This window comes from Ranitomeya variabilis, chromosome 3 (assembly GCF_051348905.1).
Source record: "Ranitomeya variabilis isolate aRanVar5 chromosome 3, aRanVar5.hap1, whole genome shotgun sequence".
Taxonomy (NCBI): Eukaryota; Metazoa; Chordata; class Amphibia; order Anura; family Dendrobatidae; genus Ranitomeya; species Ranitomeya variabilis.
Genome location: NC_135234.1, coordinates 745,201,967 through 745,217,166, shown reverse-complemented (window position 1 = coordinate 745,217,166; position 15,200 = coordinate 745,201,967). Strand labels below are relative to the sequence as shown.

General features: G+C 43.2%; 1 protein-coding gene across 2 annotated transcripts in view; it reads right to left on the bottom strand.

Moving 5' to 3' along the window:
- Window positions 1-1,243: 1,243 nt before the first annotated feature.
- The window catches only part of SLC36A4 (solute carrier family 36 member 4), a 202,651-nt gene continuing 188,694 nt past the window's right edge, over window positions 1,244-15,200 (bottom strand). For both annotated transcript variants that reach the window (XR_013224100.1, XM_077298535.1), the window contains one exon: window positions 1,244-4,961. Coding sequence is in view for 1 of the 2 variants with exons in the window: in XM_077298535.1 (XP_077154650.1) it covers window positions 4,657-4,961 (305 nt within the window). In the remaining variant the exon portion in view is untranslated. The remainder of the gene's footprint in view (window positions 4,962-15,200) is intronic.

Sequence of the window (15,200 nt, the reverse complement as noted above, 5' to 3'; positions counted from 1 at the left end):
TATGTGCAGGGTCCTCTCTCCTGTAGAGTGTCAGCTCTTATGTGCAGGGTTCTCTCTCCTGTAGAGTGTCAGCTCTTATGTGCAGGGTCCTCTCTCCTGTAGAGTGTCAGCTCTTATGTGCAGGATCCTCTCTCCTGTAGAGTGTCAGCTCTTATGCGCAGGGTCCTCTCCCCTGTAGAGTGTCAGCTCTTATGTGCAGGGTCCTCTCTCCTGTAGAGTGTCAGCTCTTATGTGCAGGGACCTCTCTTCTGTACAGTGTCAGCTCTTATGTGCAGGGTCCTCTCTCCTGTAGAGTGTCAGCTCTTATGGGCAGGGTACTCTCTCCTGTAGAGTGTCAGCTCTTATGTGCAGGGTCCTCTCTCCTGTAGAGTGTCAGCTCTTATGCGCAGGGTCCTCTCCCCTGTAGAGTGTCAGCTCTTATGTGCAGGGTCCTCTCTTCTGTACAGTGTCAGCTCTTATGTGCAGGGTCCTCTCTCCTGTAGAGTGTCAGCTCTTATGTGCAGGGTCCTCTCTTCTGTACAGTGTCAGCTCTTATGTGCAGGGTCCTCTCTCCTGTAGAGTGTCAGCTCTTATGTGCAGGGTCCTCTCCCCTGTACAGTGTCAGCTCTTATGTGCAGGATCCTCTCTCCTGTAGAGTGTCAGCTCTTATGTGCAGGGTCCTCTGTCCTGTAGAGTGTCAGCTCTTATGTGCAGGGTCCTCTCTCCTGTAGTGTCAGCTCTTATGTGCAGGGTCCTCTCTCCTGTAGAGTGTCAGCTCTTATGTGCAGGGTCCTCTCTCCTGTAGAGTGTCAGCTCTTATGTGCAGGGTCCTCTCTCCTGTACAGTGTCAGCTCTTATGTGCAGGGTCCTCTCTCCTGTAGAGTGTCATCTTGCCTTTAATTACTCATGTATGTGCTATTAGCTTTATTTTTTCAGTTCACACACTTATTTTTCAGATTAGCACGCTGCATTACCTATCCCTACGTTATTCCTCCTGGCAATGTATTTATAAAGACACTGTCAGTACTGATTGGTCAGTTCCATAGCGTGAAGGGAAATGCTCTACTGACCATGGGGATGGTAACACCAGGTTGTCAATTTATTCATAGGAGGAACAGCACAACACACTTTTTGATTACATTTCCCCAGAAGTTTTTTCATGTCCTCTTTGACAACTTGTAGACTGCGGTGGGACCTGGACATGAAGATCTTAGAAACATAAGGAAAAACGGAAGAAATATCTGAAACAAGAATAGACCGAGACTGGAAGAAGAAGAGGAAATATTTTAATTCCTAATAAAAGTGAAAAATAGTAAAATATAAACTCCTAAATAAATACAAAATGTTCAGAAAAATGGCAAAACATCTCATATAATGTAATAGCTTAAAGGAAATTAACTTCCTAGTATATCGCTCTACTCAGTGATACTCTACAGTGCCATGTAAAAGTTTGGGCACCCCTGGTCAAAATCACGGTTATTGTGAACAGTTAGGTTGTAGATTAATTAATTTCTAAAAGGTTAAAGATGACACAATTCCTTTTATGTTTTAGGCAAAAATATATATTTTCATCTTTTGTATTTAAAAAAATTACAAAATGAAAAATGGGCCGATGCAAACTTTTGGGCACCCTGCATGGTAATTTTGACCAGGGGCGCCCAAACTTTTACATGCCACGGAATATACAGATACACGGCCTGACTCATTATTGCATTTGTACCTTTTTTTGTCTACTTTATTAGTTTCTTTATCTGTCCTTTATTCATTATTTTAATTTTCACCTTTTTAAAGTCGATTTCACGTGTGCCTGTCTGTTATTTTATGTCCGTCGCTGCGGGCGAGGTTTTGCGTTTCCGAATGTTTTTTTTTTTTTTGGTTGATTCGTTTACTGAGACTTTTTATTTCCCCTAAAAAGTCACAAAGTTTTAAGAAAATGTACGCCTATCCATCCGCTCATGTAGTGATTTTATGGACATTTGAAATTTGTGCGCAAAATTTGCAACATTTTAGCCTTTTTTTTTGTAAACAAAAAAGTTGTAAAAAAAAAAGGTTAAACAACAAAAAGAAAAAACTTTTTTAGGGAGAATTCTTGAACCCCATGCACATTTTCGAAGAATTTGAAAAATGTGAAAAAAAAAATAAACGAAAAAAAAAAAAGAGTCAAGTCCATAATTTCCTACAGGAAAATTTCTGCAAATATCAAAAAAAAATTCTTTAACGGAAGGGCAGCAATGTGTGATCAGTCCTGTCGTACTACATGGGTGTCCTGAATAAGGGAACCCGTAGTGTGTCATCTAGAGGGTGGTCCCACTAATAATATTTATCCCTTATCCCCAGGATGGATGATAATTGGTGGTCCCAGCAATCTGAAAAAAATATATAAAAAAAGTGCCTCCATGAAAAATGGATTCAGAACTTCCTTTCATTTTGAGCATACAGCTCCGACGCGGACTGATGCGTCTCCCTGGTAACAGACTACAAGCCCTTGTGTAGTCAGAGGTTGCAGTCAGTAATCTGTTTCCTACTTTTTGTATATAAACCAGGGGACAGGTGATCCGTTTTGGATCAGTCGTGCCGGTAGGTCGTTATTATGACACATAAGTCAGCATGGGAGCTGTATACAAAAAAAAGGCAAGGAGTTAGCAACCGTGACAAGCACCTTTCATTCTCCTTTTTGATGCACTGGGTTATGTCAGGAAGGTGAATATAGGACAAATGTAGCAGAGCTGAATTGGTCATTAATCAACTTTGCTTTTACGGTTGAGGAAAATATGAAGAAATGCTATGTATCAAATCTTCAAAGTGAAGTATTTCAGGTTTTCTGTGTTGCGGTGTTCTTGGCGGGGATACAAGAGTTTAGTGGAGCCGGCTGGTTGCTGCGTGAATAATCCGCATGATTTTGGAAGCACAGAATGTACCCGGCAAGTAAAGGGGAAAGCAGCACAATTCTATTCTAAGTCCTCTAATGATTACCTGCCATATTCCAGCCTATACATGGAACATCTGCAGCACGACGTCATTGTATCGTGCCGACAGCTATATTGTGCGTTAGCTGCCAAACTACAAGTCCCGGCTCTAATTGCCATTTAAAGGGAACTTGTCATCAGCTTTTCCCAAAATATAAACTATGGCCACCAACTTTAACGCCTCTTTTACGGCAGTCCAGCAAGTCCCAAAAATGACCTTTTATAATCCCCTCGTACCGCGAGATCCGATGGGCGTCACTGGTCTCTCTTCGGCGCCTCCTTGCTGGTTGAAAGCGCCGCCCTCCTGCCCTGCTTCATGTGGATGACTCGTCCTACTTCATCCACACAGCGCAGGCCACATTGCTCCTGCACAGACCTACGTCGCTCTGCCTGAAGTACTGTATTGCTCATGTGCCAGGAGAGGACAGACAGCGCAGTCTGCGCATTAGCATTACAGTACTTCAGGCAGAGCGATGTACATCTGTGCAGGAGCGATATTAGCTGCGCTGTGTGAGGTAGGACCAGTCATCCACATGAAGCAAGCGGGAGGATGGTCACTGCGAAGAAATGGAGGCACTGAAGGAAGACAAGTGACGCCCATCAGACCAGACAGCGCCGTATAGGGGGATTATAAAGAATATTTTTTGGATACGCAGACGGGGTTAGGGACTTTTACTTCAGTCTGGCAATCTGTGTCTAAGAAGCATTAAAGGTGGTGGCCGTAGTTTTATACTGGGAAAACATGGCGACAGGTTCCCTTTAAAGGGTCGCAATGCCATATGGTAGACTATACTCCTGTGTACACGGTCTTTAAAAGTAAAGGTCTACTTCTTAACACCATTCAGAGTGGATTCATTTCTTTACATATATTTGTAGCAGTCAGGGCTCAGTTTTTGCTATTACAGAGCTCCAAAGCCGCTACAAACACATAGCGCTGACTAATAAAACTATGGAGACCTTCAGCCACCACTAGAGGGAGCTTATGTGTACACTGAACTCAAGTAATAAAAACATATGCAGTGAGCCCCACCTAGTGGTGGCTGCTGATATCCAGAATTTTATTACTTCATTTTATGTCTAGGGATTCTTTATCATAAAATCTAATCTCTGCTATAAATAAGACATACACTAATTAAATATTAACTTTTAATTCCCTCCTATCTGTCCCCAGGATGCAGGCTGTTCCCCTCCAAAAAACGGTGCTTTAAACACCTTCCCTGGATTCAGGGCTGCGTCTCCGCTGTTCCTCCCAGTGTCTATTATTGTCTGCAGCTCTGACAGCATATTAATAGCGCTGCAGCCAATCAGTGAGTTCAGCGGCTATGAGCAGCTTGTGGCGTTGAGCTAACTTATTGGCTGAAGAGCTGTCGACATGAAATTGGTGCTGTAGACAATAACAGACATCAAGAGCAGTGACAGAGACTCAGCATTGGACCTGGGGAGGACCTGAGTAAAGCAAAGATTGTTTGTTCTTAAAAAAAACTGCAACCGGGGGACAGGGATTTTCCCACACTGAAAAAAAACATTAAATATCAGGAAAAAAAACTACCTACAAGCCAAAAACCACTTAATATAAAAAAGCATAAAATCTATAAGAAACCCCATACCATAGAATTGTTTTTAATAAATAGAGTCTACAGTACAGCGTCGCCCCCACCTTCTTCCCAATTTAAAGGCACAGTAATATGAATGTTCTACTAGGCAGTTGCTCTCAAGGACTTCCCACGGTAATGCTGCTGGTCTCCTTCAGTGGACTCTCCGTGACATTGGACGCCAATAATAAAGGAGTGGGATAAATGATTTCTTCAACCGTTACGTACGTTCCCATGACGAATCCTACAAACCCAATGGCCGCGATGGAAAGGTCCTTCACTACGGTCAGAGGGTGGAGGTCTTCTTTGCAGAAGGTGATAATTTCCACCAGTGGGGGTAGGATCAGGGCTAACGAACTGCTGCACACGGCGCCCACAAAGGCGATCACCAGGTCAAGTCGAGGAATGGAGACGGCCATGGCACCTGGAGAGAGACAAGAGCGGGATCGATTGGTGCTTTTTATCACATCGGATACGAGAAATATAATATATCTGGCTTGGAAAAGATGGAGGAGAACCAATCTGATTCCGGTGTTACACAACTCTACCTGGTCACATTACTATGGAGGACGCAATGAAGGCCAAACTGGTTGTGCCACCCAACATTCCAAAAAGAACCCCCAGATATAACAGACGATGGTAAACTGGGGGGTTTCTCAGGACAGATATTCATGGCTATTTATAGTATAAGCCCATCAGTCTCCAATTGATGGGGGTCTGATCACTTTTATGCTTTGGTGGTCTGGGAAAAGAGTTAGGTAACCTTAATGGTTTCGTCAACTCCACTCGATCTTCTCCGAGGGTCGGCATAGAAGATTGTGCAAAGCCAACATGGTGCAATGCATTCTACGCTGCCGCCAAGTTAATAATTGAGGGGGTAATATCGGACATTGGGGGCATATCCATACGTCTGTTCTTAAACACCACCTTTAGCAATACAGACAAGGGCAACTTTACTGAATTAAGCAATTTGCCCTTTAAAAAAAATGTCATAGCTGTCAATTACAGATGTAGCACGGCTGGACTTGACAATTACCTGTTTCTTTTATATGTCCTCCCCCTTCCACCTACACCAACAAGACGGACAAGAGAGTTTACCAGGGACTTACTAGAACTGATGACATCACCAGTGTGACCAATGAGGTCATATGTGGTCACTGTCAGTTATAATGGGAGCCTTACACGCTGTCACGTGCCTCAACTGTCAATTATACACGGGGGTCCCGACACTGTCAACAATAGTCAGGGATCCTGCTAAATGTCAAATGTCTGCTATCAATAATAGTTGGGGGTCCTGCACGCTGTCACTAATAGTCAGGGGGGTCCTGTGTGCTGTCAGGTGGCTCCACAGTCAGTAATAGTTGGAGGTCCAGATGCCATTACTATTAGTTGGGGGTCCTGACGCTGTTACTGTTAGTTGGGGGTCCTGATGCTGTTACTATTAGTTGGGGGTCATGATGGTGTTACTATTAGCTGGGGGTCCTGACGCTGTTACTATTAGTTGGGGGTCCTGACGCTGTTACTATTAGTTGGGGGTCCTGATGCTGTTACTATTAGTTGGGGGTCCTGACACTGTTACTATTAGTTGGGGGTCCTGACGCTGTTGTTATTAGTTGGGGGTCCTGATGCTGTTACTATTATTTGGGGGTCCTGACGCTGTTTCTATCAGTTGCGGGTCCTGGCGCTGTTACTATTAGTTGGGGGTCATGATGGTGTTACTATTAGCTGGGGTCCTGATGGTGTTACTAATAGTTGGGGGTCCTGATGCTGTTACTATTAGTTGGGGGTCCTGACGCTGTTACTATTAGTTGGGGGTCCTGACGCTGTTACTATCAGTTGGGGCTCCTGAGGCTGTTACTATTAGTTGGGGGTCCTGATGCTGTTACTATTAGTTGGGGGTCCTGATGCTGTTACTATTAGTTGGGGGTCCTGATGCTGTTACTATTAGTTGGGGGTCCTGACGCTGTTACTATTAGTTGGGGGTCCTGACGCTGTTACTATCAGTTGGGGCTCCTGAGGCTGTTACTATTAGTTGGGGGTCCTGATGCTGTTACTATTAGTTGGGGGTCCTGATGCTGTTACTATTAGTTGGGTGTTCTGATGGTGTTACTATTAGTTGGGGGTCATGCACGCTGTCACTAATAGTCGGGGGGGGGGGGTCCTGTGTGCTGTCAGGTGGCTCCACAGTCAGTTAATAGGTGGGGGTCCTGACCCTGTTACTATTAGTTGGGGGTCCTGACGCTGTTACTATTAGTTGGGGTCCTGATGCTGTTACTATTAGTTGGGGGTCCTGATGCTGTTACTATCAGTTGGGGGTCCTGACTCTGTTATTATCAGTTGGGGGTCCTGACGCTGTTACTATTAGTTGGGGGTCCTGATGCTGTTATTATTAGTTGGGGGTCCTGATGCTGTTACTATCAGTTGGGGGTCCTGACGCTGTTACTATTAGTTGGGGGTCTTGATGCTGTTACTATCAGTTGGGGGTCATCATGCTGTTACTATTAGTTGGGGGTCCTGACCCTGTTACTATCAGTTGGGGGTCCTGACGCTGTTATTATTAGTTGGGGTTCCTGATGCTGTTATTATTAGTTGGGGGTCCTGACGCTGTTACTATCAGTTGGGGGTCCTGACGCTGTTATTATTAGTTGGGGGTCCTGACCCTGTTACTATTAGTTGGGGGTCCTGACCCTGTTACTATCAGTTGGGGGTCCTGACGCTGTTATTATTAGTTGGGGGTCCTGACGCTGTTACTATCAGTTGGGGGTCCTGACGCTGTTACTATTAGTTGGGGGTCGTGATGCTGTCACTATTAGCTGGGGGGTCCTGACACTGTCAGGTGGTGCAACCATTAACTATAGGGCAGTATTTGCTCAGGATAACTTTCCTTGGCTCTCGTTCACCCCCCAGGGTACGTCCATGTGTCCTCCAACAGCTGAGCACTTCTGGCTGCAGGTACCTGGACACGGACATCTGTCATTAATGGACCTGAGAATATTCTTTCCTTCCACAATTAAACATCTTCTGATCCCTTTAGTGGTGGCTAAGACGCAGCGCCAGGGAGGTATTGAGGGGTTAATAACACTATTTGTCAGCCATCCCAATAACTTTTTAAAACCATTGCGGTCCTGGTGTAGTAGGGAGATAGTGCGCGGCGCCAGCTCTGCAGAACATAGGCATTCACCGCATTATCTCTCCTCTCTACCAGCTGCGGCCAGACGCCATAGAGCAGAGCGAGGAGCCGAGATAACGAGCTGTCAGCGAGCTCACGCTGCAGGAGGATGAGGAGACGACACTGCAGAGGGGCGGAAGGATGACAACTCTGCTGCACAGGAACAAATATACATGTACCGAACCGTGCAAAAGTTTTAGGCAGGTGTGAAAAAAATGCTGCAAAAATAGATGAGTTCATAGTTGATCTAAATCAATTAACCTCTTAAGGAAGTGGACAATTTACATGTTTAGGTTTTCATATTTTCCTGTCATTTTTCAAATAGCCATAACTTTTTTATTTTTCAGATAATATACAGTGGGTACGGAAGGTATTCAGACCCCTTTAAATTTTTCACTCTTTGTTTCATTGCAGCCATTTGGTAAATTAAAAAATATATATATTTTTTTCTCATTAATGTACTCTCTGCACCCCATCTTGACTGAAAAAAAACAGAAATGTAGATAATTTTGCAAGTTTATCTTCATGCCGCGGCCCTTTTTCGTTTTTGTGTTTTCGTTTTTCGCTCCCCTCCTTCCCAGAGCCATAACTTTTTTATTTTTCCGTCAATATGGTCATGTGAGGGCTTATTTTTTGTCGGACGAGTTGTACTTTTGAACGACATCATTAGTTTTACCATGTCGTGTACTAGAAAACGAGAAAACAATTCCAAGTGCGGTGAAATTGCAAAAAAAGTGCAAACCCACACTTGTTTTTTGTTTGGCTTTTTTGCTAGGTTCACTAAATGCTAAAACTAACCTGCCATTGTGATTCTCTAGGTCATTACGAGTTCATAGACACCTAACATGTCTAGGTTATTTTTTATCCAAGTGGTGAAAAAAAATTCCAAACATTGCTTAAAAAAAAAAAAGAAAAAAAAAAAAAGTGCCATATTCCGATACCCGTAGCGTCTCCAATTTTCATGATCTGGGGTCGGGTGAGGGCTTATTTTTTGTGTGCCGAGCTGATGTTTTTAATGATACCATTTCGGCGCAGATGTGTTCTTTTGATCGCCCGTTATTGCATTTTAACGCAATGTCGCGGCGACCAAAAAAACGTAATTCTGGCGTTTCAGATTTTTTTCTCGCTACGCTGTTTAGCGATCAGGTTAATGCTTTTATTTAATTGATAGATCGGGCAATTCTGAACGCGGCGATACCAAATATGTGTAGGTTTGGGGGTTTTTTTTATTGTTTTATTTAGGATGGGGCGAAAGGGGGGTGATTTAAACTTTTATATTTTTAATATTTTTTTCACATTTTTAAAAACTTTTTTTTCCCACTTTTGCCGTGCTTCTATAGCCTCCAAGGGAGGCTAGAAGCAGGCACAGCCCGATCGGCTCTGCTACGTCATCAGATCATCAGATCGCTGTTATGTAGCTGAAATGCAGGTGTGCTGTGAGCGCCGACCACAGGGGGGCGCTCACAGCAGGCCGGCATCAGTAACCATAGAGGTCTCAAGGACCTCTATGGTTACCTTCCTGATGCATCGCCGACCCCCGATCATGTGACGGGGGTCGGCGATGACGTCATTTCCGGCCGCCCGGCCGGATGCGGTAGTTAAATGCCGCTGTCTGCATTTGAAAGCGGTATTTAACAGGTTAATAGCGGCGGGTGAATAGCGATTTCACCCGCCGCTATTGCGCGCACATGTCAGCTGTACAAAACAGCTGACATGTCGCGACTTTGATGTGCGCTCACCGCCGGAGCGCACATCAAAGCAGGGGACCCGACATGCGCTGTACATGTACGGCGCATGTCGCGAAAGGGTTAAAAAAGAAAAACTGAACTATCCCATGGTTATAAGTATTCAGACCCTTTGCTCAGACACTCCTATTTAAGTCACATGCTGTCCATTTCCTTGTGATCCTCCTTGAGAAGGTTCTACTCCTTCATTGGAGTACAGCTGTGTTTAATCAAACTGATAGGACTTGACTCGGAAAGGCGCACACCTGTCTATATAAGACCTCACAGCTCACAGTGCATGTCAGACCAAATAAGAATCATGAGGTCAAAGGAACTGGCCAAGGAGCTCAGAGACAGAATTGTGGCAAGGCACAGATCTGGCCAAGGTTACAAAAGAATTTCTGCAGTACTCAAGGTTCCTAAGATCACAATCGCCTCCATAATCCTTAAATGGAAGAAGTTTGGGACCATCTCTGGCCAAGTACAGAGACATCCTGGATGAAAACCTCTTCCAGAGTGCTCTGGACCTCAGAGTTGGCCGAAGGTTCACCTTCCAACAAGACAATGACCCTAAGCACACAGCTAAGGCTACGTTCACATTTGCGTTGTGCGCCGCAGCGTCGGCGCCGCAGCGCACAACGCAAACGAAAACGCGGCAAAACGCACGCTAAAACGCTGCGTTTTGCGCCGCATGCGTCGTTTTTGGCTGCAAGTTGGACGCAAAAAAAATGCAACTTGATGCGTTTCTTGCGTCCAACGCTTGCGGCCATGCGGCGCTAAACGCAGCACAACGCATGTCCATGCGCCCCCATGTTAAATATAGGGGCGCATGACGCATGCGGCGCCGCTGCGGCGCCCGACGCTGCGGCGCTGACCGCAAATGTGAACGTAGCCTAAAATAACAAAGGAGTGGCTTCAGAACAACTCTGTGACCATTCTTGACTGGCCCAGCCAGAGCCCTGACCTAAACCCTACTGAGCATCTCTGGAGAGACCTGAAAATGGCGTCCACCAACGTTCACCATCCAACGTGACGGAACTGGAGAGGATCTGCAAAGAAGAATGGCCGAGGATCCCCAAATCCAGGTGTGAAAAACTTGTTGCATCATTCCCAAGAAGACTCATGGCTGTACTAGCTCAAAATGGTGCTTCTACTCAATACTGAGCAAAGGGTCTGAATACTTATGACCATGTGATATTACAGTTCTTATTTTTTATTACATTTGAAAAAATTTCTACATTTCTGTCTTTTTTTCAGTCAAGATGGGGTGCAGAGTGTACTGTAATGAGAAAAAAAAGAACTTTCCTGAATTTACCAAATGGCTGCAATGGAACAAAGTGTGAAAAAATTTAAAGGGTCTGAATACTTTCCGTACCCACTGTATACGAACAAATTGGTATTTAAATGGCTTTAAGTGCGCAGTAAAAAATTACCAGATCCCATGATCCTCCAGAACTGCACAACTACAGCGATACCAAACTTATATAGTTCTTATTTTTACCACTTCAGGGGAAAAAAATAATTCTGAAAGTTTGTAAAAAAATAAATAAATATAAATTGTGCCGCCATTTTCTGAGACATAACTTTTTTACATTTTTCATCAGTGCTGCTATATGATGGCTTGTTTTTCTTTGTGTGGCGAGCCATTAAGATTGCACTTTTTTTAAGGTAATTTTGGAATTTAGTGTTTTTAAATTCTTTATGACATTTACAGTATGCATTAAACAATTTTATATTTTTCACAGATTGGATATTATCCACATCCAAATATGTATCCACTGTTTGTATTTTTTTTACATTTATTTAATTTTAAATCTTGGCATAAGGGGTATGATTTGAATTTTTATGTTTTATGTTAAGGCTTGAACCTCTGTCTTATCGCTTGTCCTGTATACAGCAATGTGTATCAAGCCTGTGGATTGATGTTGCAGGCAAAATAACGGCGGCTGCCTGCGATTGCGTGGCAGGAGCCCGAACAAACGGCACAGGCCGGACTGTGGTACTTATATGCCGCTGTCAGTGATTGATAGCAGCATTTACGAGGTTAACAGCAGCGATCAGTAATAGTGCTGATGACGGCTGATAAGGGCAGGTGCCGAACATATTACATATAGCCTGCTCTAAAGACTCGGACAAGATTTACCCATCATGTAGCGATAAAGGGCTAACAAAACGTAAAGTCAATGAATATAGAAAAGTTTAAATCAATATTTGTATGTACACAGTGACTGCACCAGCAGAATAGTGAGTGCAGCTCTGGGGTATAATACAGGATGTAACTCAAGATCAGTAATGTAATGTATGTACACAGTGACTGCACCAGCAGAATAGTGAGTGCAGCTCTGGGGTATAATACAGGATATAACTCAGGATCAGTAATGTAATGTATGTACACAGTGACTGCACCAGCAGAATAGTGAGTGCAGCTCTGGGGTATAACACAGGATGTAACTCAGGATCGGTACAGGATCAGTAATGTAATGTATGTATACAGTGACTGCACCAGCAGAATAGTGAGTGCAGCTCTGGGGTATAATACAGGATGTAACTTAGGATCAGTAATGTATGTATACAGTGACTGCACCAGCAGAATAGTGAGTGCAGCTCTGGGGTATAATACAGGATATAACACTGGATAATATTTGCAAATTAACTCGCACCTCTTTGCCAATTATATCTACATGTAAACTGTAGAATTGGGCTTAAGTGCAGACAAAGTATTTATGAGCTAAAACACTTATGAAAGATTTAAATTCTCTGGAACATGTTTGTTGTCCTGAAATCACCTGTTTTTTGGCTCCTGCCAGGGACTAAATGACTCTTCTTAGCGTCCTGCATTACAGTCCAATATGCATATTGATGGAAAATAAGGGGAATAAATAGAAAAATAATTGGAGGTTGCTTTTCTAAAGTAATTACCACTGTGTATTATTCCCTGACTTGTAAATTTAAAAGTAAGACAATGAGCTTGGATATTTGCATTCTGCTTTTCGCACTCGTGGCTAGCGCTGAACACTGCTAATGTGTATGTGCAGACATGAAATGAGTAATGTAATTATGGTAATAGAATGTGCTGGAGAATATTGACTTCTTCATTCCCACTGTTTATTGGGCGGGGGGCATTTTGGCGGCTAGGGACTGGGAACTTAAAGTGGCCAAAAATTTGTAATAAAAGCGGAATCCTCAAATGTGTATTCATTAAGCAAAATATTCTCATTACTAAGTAAGTGTCTGAGTGCAGGAAACATTCCCACAAATAAATTAATCAGTCAACAGAAAATGTATTCAGCCAAAACCCGGCATACGAAGATTGTAAAATCCAACTAACGCAGAACAAAAAGATATCCCCGAGTGACTTGGTGGTCTGCATCTCTGCACCAGCAGGCGTAGAGTCGTTTTATTAATAGCCCCTCATATGGAACACGGATATCATACTAGGTATGTATTAGACTAGGCCACTAACAATAAATGACTAAGGACTGACTGACCCGGTCCATGCCTGTATTACAGGATCAGCCATTAATTTGAAAAAACTAGCCTGTAATACCACTTTTCACCTGCGGAGGCAATGATGGGAGAAATGTAGGGCCAGTCCCAGGACTTAACGTGAGGAAGCATGCAAATAAAATGGACAGAAGGGAGGAGGCTTTTGATGACAACCCCTACCAGTTAGCTGATCTCCGCAGATTAGCATTGTTGGGAGACCATTGTCCTCCTAAAAAAGGCTCCTCCCACATGTCGATTTCAGCTGCTTGTAAGCACAGTATAGAGTTTCTTGCACATACAGGGACATGTTAATGTTTGGGCACCCCTGGTCAAAATTACTGTTATTGTGAACAGTTAAGCAAGTTGAAGATGAAATGATCATAGAATCATAGAATGGTAGGGTTAGAAGGGGCCTCCTGAGTCATCTGGTCCAACCCCCTGCTCAAAGCAGGATTCACTAAATCATCCCAGACAGATGTCTGTCCAGTCTCTGTTTGAAGACTTCCATTGAAGGAGAACTTACCACCATCGTGGCGGCCTGTTCCACTCATTGATCACCCTCATTGTCAAAACGTGTTTTCTAATATCTAATCTGTGTCTCCTCCCATTCCGTTTCATCCCATTGCTTCTAGTCTTTCCTTGTGAAAATGAGAATAAAGATGATCCTTCTACAATGTGACAGCCCTTGAGATATTTGTAGACAGCTATTAAGTCTCCTCACAGTCTTCTTTTTTGCAAGCTAAACATTCCTAAATCCTGTAAACGTTCCTCATAGGACATGGTTTGCAGACCGGTCACCATTCTGGTCGCTCTTCTCTGAACTTGCTCCAGTTTGTTGATGTCTTTTTTAAAATGTGGTGCCCAAAACTGGACGCAGTATTCCAGATGAGGTCTGACCAAAGAGGAGAAGAGGGCAATAATGACTTCATGTGATCTAGACTGTATGCTTCTGTTATTACATCCCAGAATTGTATTTGCCCTTTTTGCTGCTGCATCACACTGTTGACTCATGTTTAGTCTGTGGTCTATTAGTATACCCAAGTCTTTCTCACATGTGCTGTTGCTTAGCCCTATTCCTCCCATTCTGCATATGTTTTTTTTCATTTTTATTGTCCAGATGTAGTACTTTGCATTTTTCTCTGTTAAAAATCATTCTGTTAGTAGCTGCCCACTGCTCCAGTTTATTTATATCTTTTGGAATCCTCTCTCTCTTCTCTAGTATTAGCTATCCCTCCTAGCTTTGTGTCATCAGCAAATTTAATCAGTTTACCCTCAATTCCTTCATCTAAATCATTGATAAAGATGTTGAACAATACAGGTTCCAGGACAGAGCCCTGTGGTACCCCACTTGAGACATTCTTCCAACTGGATGTGAAGCCATTTACGACCACTCTTTGGGTCCGATCACTAAGCCAGTTGTGAATCCACCTAACAGTTGCCTTGTCCATTCCACATTTAGTCATTTTTTCAATAAGGATTGTGTGAGATACTTTGTCAAATGCTTTGCTGAAGTCAAGATATACTATATCTACAGCATTTCTCTGATCCACCCAGTCAGTGATTCTGTCATAGAAGGAAATTAAGTTAGTCTGACATGACTTATTAGTTACAAACCCATGCTGACTCTGGTTAATCACTTCATTCTTACCCAGGTACTTACATACATGTTGTTTAATAATTTGCTCAAAGATCTTTCCTGGTATAGATGTCAGACTCACCGGCCTATAGTTCCCTGGGTCCACGTTCTTCCCCTTTTTTAAGATAGGAACAACATTTGCTCTTCTCCAGTCTTCTGGGACTTCTATTGTTCTCCAAGAATTTTCAAAGATTATGGAGAGTGGTTCAAAAATTTCTTCTGCTATCTCCTTCAGTACTCTGGGGTGTAATTCATCTGGACCCGGAGACTTGAATTCATTTATGTTAGCTAAGTGTTTCCTCACTATCTTTCTGTCTCTAAAAGGACTAAAGTTAAATATGGCACATTTCCTTTGTATTTTAGGATAAAATCTTGGCATTTCTTTGTATTTTTTTCCATTTTAACAATTACAAAATAAATGGGCTGATGTAAAAATTTGGAGCTGTGTGTGCTCAGTAGTGATGAGCGAACATACTTGCTACTCGAGATTTCCCGAGCACGCTCGGGTGACCTCTGAGTATTTTTTAATGCTAGGAGATTTAGTTTTTATTGCCGCAGCTGAATGATTTACATCTGTTAGCCAGCATAAGTACATGTGGGGGTTGCCTGGTTGCTAGGGAATCCCCACATGTACTTATGCTGGCTAAG